Below are 16146 nucleotides of genomic sequence, written 5' to 3'. Positions count from 1 at the left end.
TGTGTTAACAACAGCTTTGTGTTTAGTACAGGGTGCCAGACACTGGCACTGTGTTAGCTGGTTACATATGTGATTTCATCAAGTGTCTGAGACACCTGTGTGGCAGCTGCATCGTTAGGGACACTGAGGCCCAGAGGGTACAAGATCCACCGAAGGACCCACAACTGGGAAGGTTAAATGTAGCTGGACCTGGTCCACATGTCCATCTGAGGCTGCAGATATTCTCTTTGAGAGAATAGAGTGATGTATCACATGTCCAGGATGGGAATGGAGCTTGGGCATCAGGCTGCTCTAAGAACAATGGGCAGAAGAGAACTCTAATGAGCAACCGGGGAGCAGAGCTGGTGTTCTGGCCCAGCTCCACTGTGCTGCACAGCCCCAAACAGAAGATTATGCTTCTCTGTGCTCAGCCCCTTTCTCTCTGTTCGGCTGGCAGTGCAGAAATGCATGTGTCACCCTTACCTTGGGTAAGAAATTCGCATTTTTATTCCCTTTAAGCATTGGCCTTGCTATAGCCCAAACCTGTGAGAACATGCCATCAACTGGTACGCGATCATTTTCATTGTGCAGGGTAATCAGAACCAAGACGTTTGACTGCACAGTACTAAGGCAAGGGAAGCATGTATCCTTGATAGTGTGACCAAAGTCTTGACCCAAAGCCAGACAGCAGTGTCTCCTTCACAGCGAACGCGCAGGGAGCAGCTGCAGATGTCAGATGACTGCTCTATCTGATCACCAGGCTCAGTGTTGATATTTCCTTCCAAGACACCTCTTACCCCAGTTCCCAGGAAGAGCTCTCTTGGTACCCTGCCTTCTGTGGGAAGCCCCAGCTTGTATTTCTAGCCTGCTCCCTGTGCCTCCATTCTAGCTCTACTGGTTCAGGTTTTTTTTTTTTTTTTGGATTTTTCTAGACAGGGTTTCTCCGTAGCTTTTTGGTTCCTCTCCTGAAGCTAGCTCTTGTAGACCAGGCTGGCCTCGAACTCACAGAGATCTGCCTGTCTCTGCCTCCCGAATGCTGGGATTAAAGGCGTGTGCCACCACCACGCGGCTGGTTCAGTTTTTTTTTTTTTGTATGTTTGTTTGTTTTGTGGGATTCCTCATTACAGAACAGCCTCCCCTCACTTGAGAGCTAATTGCAGTTCAAACTTAGAGACACAGTGCCAGTGTCGTCTGGTAATCAGATCCTTGACTTCACTGATTGTCAAAAGCCTCCCCTTTGGGTTTCAACTCCAATGACAGAGACTGATAGGGTGCGAGGGGCAAATGAACTTGACTCTGGAATCCTGCCAGGGTCTGTAGAAAGCCCCCGTTTGCTGCCTGGGCCTTCTTCCTCCCCTTCCCTCTCCTGTTTACGTTGACAGAGACTTCTCTAGGAACATGACCTGTGCACGCAAGAAGCTTTGGGTAGAGGGTTGGGACATGGAGGTCAGTGACCTGGAGGAGTGATGTCTGCTCGGGCACCAGTTGAGACTGTCCTGGGGGCCATTTTACCTTGGACTAGTTTGGTGATTTGAAATCCAACTGGGGATGGTGGTTTTGTTCTTTCTTTCCCACTAAAACTTGGCTGTGTTGAAAACTCAAAGGTCCCCTCTTGGGGCCAAGCAAGGATTACTGAACGTCTGCAAAAAGCAGCAGTCGCTTCCAAGACCCATAGTTTGGGAGAAGGAGAGCCTTGGAGACATGGTTTTGGCTACCCAGGCCTCAGGTTCTCTCCCCAGCTTGAAAACTTCCAAACACACTTTAAGCCAGTGTTGTAGAATTGCTGAAGCTAAGGAGTTGGTCCGGTATGGATAGTTAGGGGCTCTGTTGCTGTGATGAAATGCCATGACCAAAGGCAAGGTGGGGAGGAAAGGGTTTATTTGGCTTACACCTTCACATCATAGTCCAGCATGGAAGAAAGTCAGGTTGGGAACTCAAACAAAGGTGGGAACCTTTAGGCAGGAGCTGATGCAGAAGCCATGGAGGGGTACTGCTTACTGGCTTGCTCCCCATGACTTGCTCAACCTGAGACCAACAACCTGGGTGTCCCCCATCCACAGTTGTGGTCCTCCCAGTCAATCATTAATTAAGAATATGCTTTACAAGCTTGCCTGCCTACAGCCAGATTCTCCTCCCCATCCCTGCCACGAGACAGAATTTCTCTGTATAACAGCTCTGGGTGTCCTGGAACTCACTCTTTAGACTAGACTGGCCTCGAACTCACAGAGATCCACCTGCCTCTGCCTCCTTGAGTGCTAGAATCAAAAGCATGTGCCATTACCACCCGGCTACAGGGGAGAAGGGCAAGGCCTGCCAGAGTCACATGCTCAGTGGGCTAGTTTCCCTTTAATGTATTTATCCAATCTATCTATCTATCTATCTATCTATCTATCTATCTATCTATCTATCTATCTATCTATCTATCTAGCTATCTAGCTATCTAGCTATCTATCTATCTCTATCATCTATCTATCATGTATCATCTATCTATATCATTTATCTATATACATGCATACATACATACATACATACATACATACGATTTATTAGAGTGTCTTACAGGCTCAACAATGGCTCTCTCCTGATAGAAAGTCCAGGATCCCAGTAGTTGTTCAGTCCAGGAGGAAGGATGTCTCAGCTGTTCTTCAGTAGATGCTGGGATCTCGAAGAATAAGAAATAGGCCCTAATGCCAGAGAAGGAATGAATTTGCCAGTAGGAGTAAGGGCAAGCAGGCGTCGGCTTTCTTCTTCCATGTCCTTATATAGGCTGCTAGCAGGAGGTGTGGCCCAGATCAAAGGTGGACCTCACAAGATTCAGATTTGGGGTGGGACTTCCCACTTCAAGGAAAATCCTTCTCAGGTGTACCCGGCTACTTGGGTTTTAGCTGATTCCAGATATAGTAAAGTTGACAACCAAGAATAGCCATTATACCTGTTCTCTCCTCTTTACAAAACATTTCTAATGTACCTGTGTGCTTTGCCTACCTGTATATATGTGCAGTATTTGCATGCAGTGCCTGCCGAGGCCAGAGGAGGGGCTTGGACTCCCTGGAGCTGAGGTTGTGTAGCAGATGGTTGTTAAGTCACTATATGGGGTAATCTAACCCCACCCCCAGCCTCTGGAAGAGCAGCCAGTGCCCTTAATCTGAGCCGTCTTTCCAGCTTCCTTACCTCTTTTTAATTTATAAAGAGATTCTGGCTTGAAGACTCACCAAGACCCCATATCCTCAGTTTGCATGGGTAATCACCTTCCCAAGACCTGCTCTTTTTCATTCCATTCAGGTTGAGCCAGCAGGCACAGAATGGCCTCCTGCCATGTGCCAACTTCTCTGAGAGGCTCTGCCAGACATGCGAAGATGGGCCAGATGTGGTGGTTGCCCACGTCTGGTGCTGGGGACTTGGCGGTTGGATCAGGAAACTAAGAGTGATTTCATGGAAGGGCAGGCCCTGGAGTGGAGCCAGGGAAGCCCCGAGTGGGTCAGATAGCAGCAGTGTGGAGACAGGAGAGCTGATGAGTTTTCCTGGGCCGGATTATAGTGATTGCTGCTGAGTGTTCTGCTCCGTGCAGGCATGTCAGCTCACTTGCTCTTGGGAGCACAGACTGGCACGCTCTATTAGGAGGAGCAAGTTGCACATATTTGAGGTTTTGTGGGCCGAAGATCTCTGTCACAACCGCTCAGCATTGCTTTAGTGGCATGAAAGCAGCCAGAGACCACAAAAGGATGTGGCTGTGTCCCGTGAACTTTACTAACAGAAACAGGTGCCCCGCTGGCATGTCTGGGCCGCGACTTGCCAGTACCACCTTATATTTGGTGTCGTCTCCATTTTATGAGTGATGAAGCTAAGTGTGTTGGTTTGAATGAGAATACCCTCACAGGCTCATATATTTGAATGCTTGCCCCCTGGTTGATGAAACTGTAAGGGAGATGTAGCCTTGTTAGAGGAGGTATGTCTCTGGGGGTGGGCTTTGAGTTTTTAGAAGTTCACAGCAACTCTAATCTCTCTGCCGCTTACCTGTGGGCCAGATGTAAGCCTTCAGCTACTGTTCTGTACCGTACCTGTCTGACTGCTGCCCCGCCCCTCATCCCTTAGCTTTCTCTGAATTGAGTGAATTAAATTATATGGATTACATGCACTGAAGATGAGCCTGGGAATGTACGTAGCTCAATTGGTAGAGTGGTTTCTATCATGTATGAAGCTGTGGATTTGCTTCCCAGAACTGTGTAGCAACATGTGTGACCATGCTCACTTGCCTTCTCACCACTGAGCAGGATGATCCGAAGTTCATAGTGTTAGTCCAGTCTTAGCTACATGAGACCTACCCCAAAACAAAATGAAAACCAAGAAAATGCAAGTGTAAGGTCTCTTTCTTTACCAGCTCTCTCTCTCTCTCTGGTCTTAGGTAACTGGCAGTCTAGGGAGGAGTCAAATGTGGCTGTAAGAGCTGGTCCCCAAGCTGTTCAGTAACAGATTCCTGTGAGCCTCCAGTCCGCATGTGGAGCTCCGTAATGGAATCTGCAGTGTCTAGTGAGTGGTAGAGGAAGAAGTGGCTTCCTTCGCTTCTGAACCAGAATGTACAGTCTTGTTGCTTCTCGGGGTGTCCCAGGGTTGAGCAGTTAGAGATGCTGCCTATCCACAAAGGCTGTACCCCAGTTTTCCCCAGAAGCCTTAGAAGCAGCACTCCCAACAAAGTGAGGCTTCCTCCATTCAAGGATGGAGAGCAGAGGCCAGGGTCAGTTGACGTTCTACTCTGTAAACTTTTTGAATTCTTAGTCAGGCCCATTGGTGGAGGGCGTAGGCATGAGAAGGTTTGGATGTGAGCCTGTTGCTTCTGACCAGTTGGGAGAATGGTGTTCTTTCTTTTGAGCTGTCATTCATGTCACTGAGAAAGGTGGGGGGACCTGCAAGAACCTACGTGTCCATCCCCACCCCACATTCCCTTACAAGCTCAGAAATAAACAGAGCTCTCTAAATCGTTGGGGAAATATCTGGAAGTCTTTTCTGGCTTTGGATGAGTTTTTGTTGCTTCCCTTCTTAGAAGAAAATACCCTTTTGCTCTGAGGAGTCTGTGACGTAGAAGAGCAGGTGTTCTCAACCCCCTCCCCCCCAAGGGATCTGCTCTCCCATGGGTCACCCTGCTTCTGCCTTCTGGGCCACTCTGCACATTAATGTATTTAAGGACATGGTAGCGTGCCCCCCTGAGCATATCAGCCATCGTCCTCTTGAGAGCACTCTGTGACTACTCACAGGAGCCCCACAAGATCGGCTCTCTGCTTGCTGATGTAGGAGTGGGGAGAGAGGATCTCTGGACCCTCCGCTGAGATTCCAGCTGCTCCCTATCTACCTCCTGGCCAGTTGTATATAATTCTTCCACGATCGCCTGTAGCTCTGTGGCCAAGGGAGGTGCTAAAGTGTACGCTCTGCAGAAAGATAACATCTTTGTAGCCATGGGGAAGTGGTCTTCATGCAGAGATGAGCCTTATCAGAGTCATGGCTGCTTTGAGAACACCAGTGTTCTGTAAGCAAGCCCAGCAAATCCGCTGGTTCTCCAAGTTAGACACTGGTACACTCATACTTTTGTAGCTGGTCCTTTATAAGGTTTGACATCTATCTCTCCAGGGAAAGAAGGTCCCACAGCAGGTATTGGAATTGGCTGGGTCTTATCTGTAGAATCACGACAGTAAAGAATGGTTGCTGGCTTTGAATTAGCCTGGTTAAATCTTCAGTGATGGCGAGGCCACAGATAGCTCCGCTTACACGTGTGTGATGGCAGTACTCTGTCTTTCCTTCTTGGCTGCTTCACAAGGGAGCCAGGCTCCTGAGAACTCTGCTCGCTCAATAGCCCTCCTTGCCCTGAAATGGCCTGTTCAAAGAGGCCCATTGGGTGGTAACCTCCCCATACGTTTTCTCCATAAAGTGTAAAAGATGAGAAGGGGTGAGAGAGGCCCCGCTTGTGTTCAGAGCTGCAGTGTCTCAAAGCTGTCTGGGACAAACCGTTAGTTCCTTGTCCCCTGGCCTATTCAGGTCTCTGCATGTTTTGATGCTCTCTTTAGCTTTTCCTTAGGCCCTGACACAGCTTTCTCAATAGACCAGGACTGTTGCAGCTAGCTGAATGCCTAGCCAGCACAATGCCCTGAATGTTAATGGCTCTGGCGGCTCCGGAGTTCACCAGCTGCCAGTACCAGCAGGGCAGTGACTGTGGCACTGTCGTGGGCTCTCCCCAGATTCCTGAAGTTGCCTGTGTGCTTTTTTTTGTAGATCTACACCGATTGGGCCAATCATTACCTCGCCAAATCTGGCCACAAACGCCTCATCAAGGACCTCCAGCAAGATGTGACTGATGGCGTGCTCCTGGCCCAGATCATCCAGGTTGTAGGTAAGTTCATATTTCCCTTTGACATCTAACCAAGACAGTCCAGAGCGGTACAGTGGGCTGAGGAAATGGGAACCCCTGACGTCTCTGCCCCCACATGCTGACCATTCTCTCTGTTTTTTTCGATTCTGATTGTGTGGAGCCCAGCTTGTTCTTTCTGATAAAATTCAGCAGGGCGAGAGGTATGGTTTGCTTGGTAGAATGCTCAACTAGCATGCACACCCCTGGTTCCATCCCTAGCACTGCATCAGCCCAGTACGGTGGTGCATGTCAGTATACCATTTTGACGAACTAGCACATAGAGGCAGGATCAGACTTTTAAGGCCATTCTTGGCTACATAGTAATTTTGAGGCCAGCCTATGCTCCCCAAAGAAGAACAATCACACAGAATCACCTTAATTATCTCAGGGCCAAGAATGCCCAGGGTCAGAGGAGGGAAAGCTGGGGCTTTGAAAGGGACACTGTACCTGGTGTTTGCCTCCTGTCTGACTCTCTTTCCTCAGCTCACACATTTCCTTTTTGGAAAACTTTGGGCATACTTCAAAAAGGAAAAGAAAACACAGGGCTGTTTAATCCTGTCAATCCTAATTGGGGCTGAGAAATCAAAAACTAAAGCTCAAGAGATGGCTAGTGGTCTCTGGTTTTAATACCAGGGCAAAAGAGCTTGGAGAATGGAATGTTCACGCCTTGGACCTGAGCCAGGAGGGGCAGGCGTATCAGTGGGTAGATGCCGGTCATGGCACTGCCTTGAGTCTGCAGTCCTGCCTGAGAGTTGTAGCCTTGGCGGTCTATTAGTGAGCATTATCGGTTGATGTCACCATCAGTTGTGGCAGCCCACTCGTGCCAGGGAAGAAGGTACAGGGAACGTACGGAGCCCCAGCTCCTCTGGCTATTGTGAAAAGGCTGCTTTTCCTTCAGCCATGAGAAGTAAGTGGGTTTCAGGGTTGAAGCTGTGCTAATGTTTTGCAGGGAGGTCCGGAGAACCACAGGCAGTGGGCCTAGGCTAAAAGTGGGTACCGCCACTGGCAGAAAGAGAGAGAGGATCCCCTCTACCTTAGCCTTCATTTCTGATATTGGAGCTCCCACCACCACCACCACCGCCAGATCCCTGGACTGTAGGACTGTAGTGGCGTTTCTTTCGTATTTTAATAAATAAAGCTTGCCTGGAGATCAGAGGAGTAAAAGATCCAGCCTTACAGACCAGGCAAGGATGGTGACACACACCTTTAATCCCAGTAACCATACTAGTTTGCCACAGAAACCAGGTGGTAGTGGTGCACGCCCTTAATCCCAGAACTAGAGAGGATTATAAAACGGGAGGAGACAGCTCTAAGTCTCAGTCTCCTTCTGAGATTCCTGGAGGTAGACTGCCATTTTCAGACTGAGGTCGAGGTAAGAGCCAGTGGGTGGCTGCTTTGCTTTTCTGACCTTCAGGCAAGTTTTATTTATTAAAATACCAATGAAATGCCACTGCGCTGGACCAATTGTCACAGAGGCAGCCATTTCAAACAACTTGCCTTAGGTGGTGGTGGTGGTGGTACATGCCTTTAATCCCAGTGCTCTGGAGGCAGAGGCAGGTGGATCTCTGAGTTTGAGGCCAGCTTGGTCTACAGAATGAGTTCCAGGACAACCAGAACTACACAGAGAAAGCCTGTCTTGAAAAATCAAACAAACAGATAACTCCCCCACCCCACACAACACACATACACACACACAAAAAAAAAAAACCCTTTTATCTTTATTGCCTCATGGCTTCCATGCACCACCTAGGTCAGGCTATGGTCACAGCATGTTCAGGGCCACATCCTCATGTAGGAACTCGCTGGAAAAGGGTCTGCTTTCACGCTTACTTGAATTACTGATAGAACTCATTTCCTTGCCACTGTGGGATTCTGGGTCCTGGCTTCTTGCTGACTTGCAGCCGGAGAGCACCCTAACCTCCCAGCATCTGCTCTTCGAGCTTCTAGCCACACAGGAGTCTCAGTCCTTCCGTGGCAAGCAAGGGAAGCCGGTCTCTGGAGCAGTTGTCCCAGTGGGATGGACTCTTCTGTAAGGTTGAGTTACAGGTCCTGCCCACACTCAGGGAGAGGATGGTATAGGCATGGATCCCCTGCACGCATGGTGGGAGGACACCTACACTGTTGCATTGCTCTTGGTTACTGCACACTTCACATTCTTTAAGACTCCTTTCTCGTGTAGATTCCTCTGCTCCTGGAAAGTAGGTAGTAGATTTCCCACTTTACTGCCGGGGTGGTGGAGGCTTCGTGAGGCTGAGGAGCTTGTGTGAGACTTCTTATCTGGCGCAGACACGGCTTTCACTTCCATTCCATGACCATTTATTGAGTACCTCAGCACACCGCATGCCATCCTCGGGGATGGAGATGGGTCTTCAGGGCTCACATCACTGGAGGCCTCTGCACCACCCGACTGCATCCTTGCTGAAACTGTGACCTGTAGAGGTCAGCAGGCTTGTGGCTGGCACCTGGCCTCCTTTAGCTATATCTCGGGGTGGTGCCGTGTGATCCTGTTGGAAGCCCTCCCAGGTTTCAGCCGTCAGCAAGGGAGAAAATGAAGAAAGGATGCTATGGGAGGGGGGGTTCTTTCTCTGTCTTAGTCAATGCCTCACAGTTGCAGGACCTCACTCTGCTTCTGGTGCCTCTGTTTCCCTCTCTCTCTCTCTCTTTGTTGTTTTGGTGTATATATTAGTTAACGCTGGGTATGTGAGTGTGTGCATAGGGTGAGCGTACATGTATATGCCCATGCACGTGGAGGCCAAAGGTCGATGTAGGGTACCTTACCTAATCACACTCCACCTTTATTTACTTTCCTTGAAGATTCATGTTTTGCTTCTGTATGTGTGTGTACATACATTTGCATATTAACATAAGCGCGTGCATTCTCACTGAGGCCAGAAGAGGGCACTGCAGTTAAAAGCAGTTGTAAGCCAGCTAGATGATGCTGGGAACCAAACTCTGGTCTTCTATTCTTCTATATTCATAACTACAGAGACTTTTGTCCTGCCCCCTCACTTATTAATTCAGCTAGACTGACTGGCCAATGAGCATTGGGGGACCCACCTGTCTCTGCTTCTCCGGTGCTGGGGTTATAGACACGCACCACTATGTCTGGCTTTTTAACGTTGCTTCTGGGGATCTGAACTCAGGTTTTCATGTTTGCACGTCAGGTATTTACTGACTGAGCCATCTCCCCAGCTGATTCTCTGACTTGAAAGTGGGTCAGCCACACTTGTTTTCTGTTCTTCATGGACGTTTCATGAAATGCAACTTACAGATCAAATAAGAAACATGTGAAATTGATGTGCTCCAGGATAGCAATCCGTAGCGGTTGTCGAGAACAGTAGGCAAAGGAAAGATGATGTCGGATGTCAGAGGTGATTAGTCATGCTTACCACCACCTCAAAAGAGACTCATGGTAGGATGTGTACTGTCAGTTTCCCAAACATTGCGATCGGTTTGATCAGTGCCCAGGAGCACCGGATGCTTTCCTGAGTCTGTTCAGATAAATGGCTCATTTGGAACTAGACTGCTGATCTGTGGTTCCGGAGGCTCAGGTTAGTACTGACAGAGTTTTCTCCTATCCCAAGGCTTGGGTTTACATGTGTTTGGATTTCAGATTTTTGGACTTTGATACATTTCCATGTACATGTGATATGTTGGGAATATTTTAAGTCTAAGCAAGACATCTTATGTTTCATAGGTGTTTTGTATACATACCTTGAAGATAGCTTTGTTTAGTGTTTTAGATAATTTTGTGTGTGCAACCAAAAGGTTAATGGTGTGGAGCTTTCTCTGTGCTGCATCAGGTTGATGCTCCAAAAGTTCTGGATTTTGGTGCGCAGTTTGGATTTCAGAGTCTCGGGTGAAGGATCCTCACCATGTAGCAGCAGTCCTTGGGGCTCCTCAGGCTCCAGAAGAGGGCAGCTCTGGCTGGGGGGCTTCCCCAGGAAGGCCGTGTACTTTCTCACTGCGGTTTTCCAGACTGCGCGTGCCTGGGTTCATGGCCGCGCTTTGCGCATGCCCAGAGGTCTACAAGGTGGGCAGTGTGAAGGTAGCGCATCTCCTCCAGTGTCAGCAACCCTAGGATCGCCTGTGATCTTTGTGGCTTTCTTGTTGCTGTGATGGAACACTGGGCAGAGGCTACCGGAAGGAGAAGCAAGTGGTTGTGGCTTACCGTTACCAAAGGATACAGTCCACCATGTCAAGATGTGGTGGCAGCAACAGGAGGATGGAAGCTCACACTGCATCCATACTCGGGAAGGAAAGGAGAATGGAAAGCAGTCTTGGACTACAAAGTTCAAGTCTCTCCCCCAGTGGCTCACTTTCTCACAGAAGGCTCCACCTCCTAAGAGTTCTACAGCCTTCCCCAACAATGTACCAGCTGGGGCCAAGTATTCAAACACAGGAGCCTGTGGAGGAAATTTTTTGTTTCATTTTGTTTTGTTTGTTGAGACAGGGTCTTACAATGCAGTACTGGCTGTCCTGGAACTCAACTACGTAGACCAGGCTGGCCTGAAACTCATGGAGATCCCCCCTGCCTATGCCTCCACAGTGCTGGGATTAAAATTGTGCTATCACAGGCTAGCAAATTTCATATGTAAGCCACACCACTATCCAATGGATCTCCTGATAGGGGAGGAACACCACTTTCTAATCTTGGTGTGTACTATATCCAGCATTCCTCCTCTTGAATTCTGAAGTCAGTGTTCCCCACTTTATATGCTCATTATGACAAAATATAGAGGTATTTGCATATGACACTCATGTGTGCAAGTATATATCCACACAGCAATTTTCCACAATTAGAGTCCTTCCAGCCACACTTGTGCTGGACTTCAGCGGCTACCCTTGAGCTGCTGTGTTCCTATTCATGTTCCAGAGTCGTTTTTGTTTTGTTTGTCGAGACAGGGTGTAATAGTCCTGGCTGTCCTGGAACTCACTCTTTAGATCAGGCTGGCCTCAAATTCACTGAGATCCCCCTGCCTTTCTGCCTCCTGAGTGGTGGGATTAAAGATGGGTGCCTCACTGCCTGGCAGAGTAGTTTTTTCTGATACTTCTTCCCCTGGCTGCCCAGCCACAACTAGAAGGACCGCCATCATTCCACCTACTGTGGTCTTGGGCTTTGTCTGCTCTGGATCTGGGGCCAGCACCTAGTGAGGTTCAGTAAAAACTGAGAGGACTTAGGACTGGCATGGCCGAGGGGGTGGTGGTGGTAAGGCTCTTCAGAGCCTGTCTTGTAAGGGTCTCTCTCATCCCATTCCTGAAGAGTTTGTTCTCACAACTAAATCACCCCACATCAGCCCCACTTCCGCATGCAGTCACACTGGTAATGACATTTCTGCCTCTGGACTTGGTGATGGCGGTGATGCCTGCATTCACACAGTGGTCTTTTCACTGAGCAGAATCTCTCCTTAGTGTTTCTTAAGGACCACGTCTAGACTCCAGGACTGCAGAGAACAGTCAGATCTGGGTGCTGGAATGAATTGGTGATACTAGTGGATTATAACAATGGAGTGAAATATGGACTGTGTGCTGATAATGAGTAGGAAACTTAATATAAACCCAGCAGTGGAGAAGAGAGATCTGGACTATACTGGAGAAGGCTGCCACTGATAAACCACCCTTCCTCCCATGAAGCCCTCAGTGTGGACTGAAACTGGAGAAGGCTCGGTGAGGGCGGGACTAGCCTCTCTCTCTTCCACAGCACCTAGGTTTTATCTTATATGCTGCATGCAAAGAAAGGATGCATGCAAGATGAACCCTAGCTGCTATGGAGGGGGTTGTCATCCCATATCATGGCCACATGATCAGAATCGCAGCCCCGGTGAGAGGACGATGGAGGTTATTGGCTGCTGATGTGGTACCCTGGGAAGAACAGGGTAGACCTTACTTCAGTTATGTTCCGGTTTGGGATGGAGCACGTGAAACTAATCACAAGAAGTCACAGACAAACCCAAGCTGTGGAACATTCTGTTAAAAAAAAAATAAATATTAAAGCAAAACTGGCCTGTGTTTCCCAAAAACATCAAGGCCTTGCAAGACAAAGTGAGAAAACGATGCCAGGATGGAGGAGACTAAGGAGGTACAGCCATGAACTGTGGACTGTGTGGTCTCCGCCTGCAGCCTTGGAGGGGGCTAAAATGCCCTCTCGGGCAGTCTTTATTCAGTTGACAAAATTGGAGTCCTGGCGTTGTATAAATGCTAAACTTTCTGAGTTTTGTGATTATACCGTGGAAGATGATATCAATGTTCTTCGGAAATCCACACAGAAGTACAAGGGGCTCCAGATGTGATCTGTGTTGCTTACTCTAAAATGATTCAAGCCAGGTGTGTCAGGACGCCTGCAGAATACCAGTTGCACGCTAGGCTAAGGTGTAGACACTGGCTGAGCCCAGGAGTTCAAGACCACCTAGAGAGCATAACAGGAGTGTCAAAAGTAAGGATAATAAAGTAAGACTCATTTTTTAAAATGTGTTCCTATGTAGATGAAACAAGGCTAGGAGGAGGGAGAGAGAAAATGGACCTCAGCTTAGCTGTGGTGGGGGGATGGTGGTAGCAAGAAGCAGGCGAGAGTGTCAGGCAGTGGTGGTACATGCCTTTAATCCCAACATTCCCAGGGCAGAGGCAGGTTCAAGGCTAACCTGGTCTACTGAGCAAGTTCCAAGACAACCAGAGCTATATAGAGAGACCCTGCCTCGAAAAACAGTAGATGGATGGATGGATGGATGGATGGATGGATGGATGGATGGATAGATGGATAGATAAGGTAGGGAAGGTGATCCTGGCAGAGGAGCCCATGAGGAGAAGCTGAGGGTGGGGGCAGTGTCAACAGGGCAGCATTACACAAGATCCCCGGGTAGAGCCCAGGGCATGCCGAGCCTCAGCCTCAGAACCAGCTCATTTCTGAAGTGCCATGAGATGTATGACTTCAAGAGGGACCTTCACACTTTCTCCCTGTGTTGCTCTGTCCCAGGCACCCCCCCCCCCACACACACACCCGACTCTGAATGCTAGGTTGTTTGTGACCCTCGCTTCCCCAGGTTGCCGTACCATGGTAGGAAGCGCTGCCTTTGAAGACCTGGCTTTTGGTTGCAGAGGGGTGGGTCTCGGTGCTCAGAGTCTTGCTGGCATGAGCATCGTGGGTCATGTGCTGCACGTTCGTTACCTGCCGTGCCCAGACACTGGCCGTGGCCAGGAAAGCTAGGTGAGTCCATTGAAAAGGTGGGCGCCCTCCATCTGTTTACTTTGCTGTCACTCTGGGCAGACACCAGAAAGACCTGGAGGCAGAGGAGAGAGAAAACAGATGAGTGAGGAAAGGATGGGGGTGATGAGTTAGAAGGGGAGTCAAGTGGGGACCTGCGCCTTGGAAACAGAAGATCTCACGGGCTCTCACAAACATTCACACCAGGACCACTGAGGAAAACTTTGCCATCCCTCTCGCGCCTCACGTGGGTAAGGCTTTGCCACTCCTGTGGAACTGAGGCATTGGAGCCCTTGGCATGGCTGTCTACTCCGGACTTTACTCATGTGGGGCTTCCTCCGACCCCTCTACCCCAGAAGTCCAGACAATGTACGGCCCCCTTCTGTCAGTGACCTGCTGCTGTGTGGCTCTATGTAAGCCAGTAGCATCCTTCCCTGTTGCCTGGGCTGTCGGTTGGTAGCCAGGGATGTTAAGAACGTCAGATCACAAGCTGGTAAAAACGTGCTGTGTGCTTTGAGGGGTATCAACAGGCTCAGGGTTTGATGCCGCTGTCTTTACCGCATTAGTGGAGTTAAGGGCGTCTTGAACGTGCTGGAGTAGCTCATTACCATCGTTCTCAGAAGATGCCAGTTTACTCGTGGCTGAGCACTCTGCACACAAGTGTGTGCTCCTCTGATTATCTGATTTGGGGCTCCAACCAAAGACCCCCTGCCCTAAGTTAATGTGTTTGTCTCTGAAGGGCCAACAGAACCACAGTTGCTCCTAAGTATTTATGACAACCATGGAAATATTTGGGGATTTAAGTAAAGAAGTATTTAAATTATATAAAAATAGAAACTAGGTGGCCCAAGACTTAATCTTGCTCTTTGAAGTATTTGAGTTTGGCTCAGCCTTCTGACTTGCGTCTTTGTGCGGACTCTCTGAGTGCCGCTAAGTAGGCTGCGCCCCGTGGGTTTGTTTGCGCTGTTGTGAATGGCAGTATTGGGTCACAGGAGCTGTGATGTTTGAGCTCACAGACGGAGTGAGTGAATTTATGTGACAGACTGCCAGTGAGAATTAGAGGAGTCGTTAGACCAAACTCTGTCATTTCCGTTGAACAGGATCCTTCCTTACCACTCATTCCCCAAGCAACTCTTTAGCCTCCCAGGTACCCATCCTGCTCTCTGGTGAGGCAGTGACGTGGGTTCTGATGAGAACCCGGTGAAATGAACGTGCATCAGGCGCATTTATCGAGCAGCGGTTTACAACTCTGGTGTCGCAAGCATACAGTGGAGATGCCGTGGCCGTCGATCCACCAGGACCACTCATGAACTCTAACATCGGAAAGCTGACTGTGGTCAGCCTCTGTGCTTGCCCTAATTTCCCATGTGTGAAGGAATGCCATCTGTTGAGAGTATTCGGTTATTTTCCTATCTTCAGTATGCCCATCTGTATTTCCCAACAAAGGGGCAGCTGCCTCCAAACCCGCAGCAAAGCCTTGCTTCCTTGAGATGTTCTGAATACTCACATCTTCATTCCGTTTGACAAATATTTACTGAATGACTACTATGCTAGGCACTGCCCCGAGCCCCGAGATTGCTGTAGGAAACAAGGCAGGTGGGAATCTCTCTTCTTATGGGGTTCATATGGCAGCAACCTGTTCTGAATACTTGTATTTTTTCATGAACTAAAGAAATGCCATTCCTCTCACTGACCAGCTCCTTCCCTTTCTCCCTTCCCTCACTAGTGACTGACACAGTGCCTTGTGCTTGCTAGGCAAGTCCTCTGCTACTGAGTCCCGTGCCCAGCCATCTTCTTTCCTTGATATTCCTTTCGTCTTAAGGCTCTCGAAAACTCCTTTGCATCCTGACTTTAAGCAGAGTTGAAAATCCTCGCCTCCATCTCTGAAGATTGAGATTCCCCTGGTGGGTCGCCACCCTGCACATCTAATCATTTTGGCATGCATGAATCAAGCAAATCTGTATTAACCAGGCTGGCTCGTGCCCCTAGCTTGCTTTCTGTCTTTGGGATTCTCTCTTGAGCTAGAATATAAGAAGAAACCTAAGCATAATCTGAGCTGCTGGGGGGCTAATTCTGAAGCCTTCAAGGCTCAGATGCCATTATCCTTTTTAGATGGCTTTTAGTCTTTCCTCGCTATGGAAGTTATAGCTATTATATCCATAATAGTCTGATGAGAAATTTGAGGGAATTGGGGGAGGAATTCGATTTGCAGGCATATTTGAGCTCTGAGACAGTGTGAGATGTAGCCTTGGCAAGTCTGCCTGGCTCTCAAAGTCTGGGTTGGGGAGACAAGAAGATGGGGTGTTCCATGTGAGATCAGTAAGATTAGGTCAGGCCAACACTGAGTGCTGGAGAGCAGAGACCCCAGTATACGCTGTGCTCCAGTGATATGGGAGCTTAGGGCACAAGATGGGGGCTGGTTCCAATGTGAAACTCTAGCCAGCTGAGTGTCCGAGCCTACCCCACATGGCGTCATCAGGATAAGACTAGAATGAAACTAACGCTACACAAAGCACCTACTATGTGCCGGGTACTGTGCTGTTTCACCAGTGCTCTGCTATCATATACAAAGCAC

The 16146-nt window shown here is 48.9% G+C and overlaps 1 protein-coding gene across 11 annotated transcripts in view; it reads left to right on the top strand.

Annotated features, from left to right (window-relative positions):
- The window catches only part of Nav2 (neuron navigator 2), a 625974-nt gene that overhangs the window by 385203 nt on the left and 224625 nt on the right, over positions 1–16146 (top strand). For all 11 annotated transcript variants that reach the window (XM_026777610.1, XM_005370351.3, XM_005370352.2 and 8 more), the window contains exon 2: positions 6238–6355. In XM_026777610.1, coding sequence (XP_026633411.1) covers positions 6238–6355 — 118 coding nt within the window. The remainder of the gene's footprint in view (positions 1–6237; positions 6356–16146) is intronic.

The sequence above is a fragment of the Microtus ochrogaster genome, unplaced genomic scaffold (assembly GCF_000317375.1).
Source record: "Microtus ochrogaster isolate Prairie Vole_2 unplaced genomic scaffold, MicOch1.0 UNK76, whole genome shotgun sequence".
Taxonomy (NCBI): Eukaryota; Metazoa; Chordata; class Mammalia; order Rodentia; family Cricetidae; genus Microtus; species Microtus ochrogaster.
This window is presented reverse-complemented; position numbering and strand designations above follow the sequence as displayed.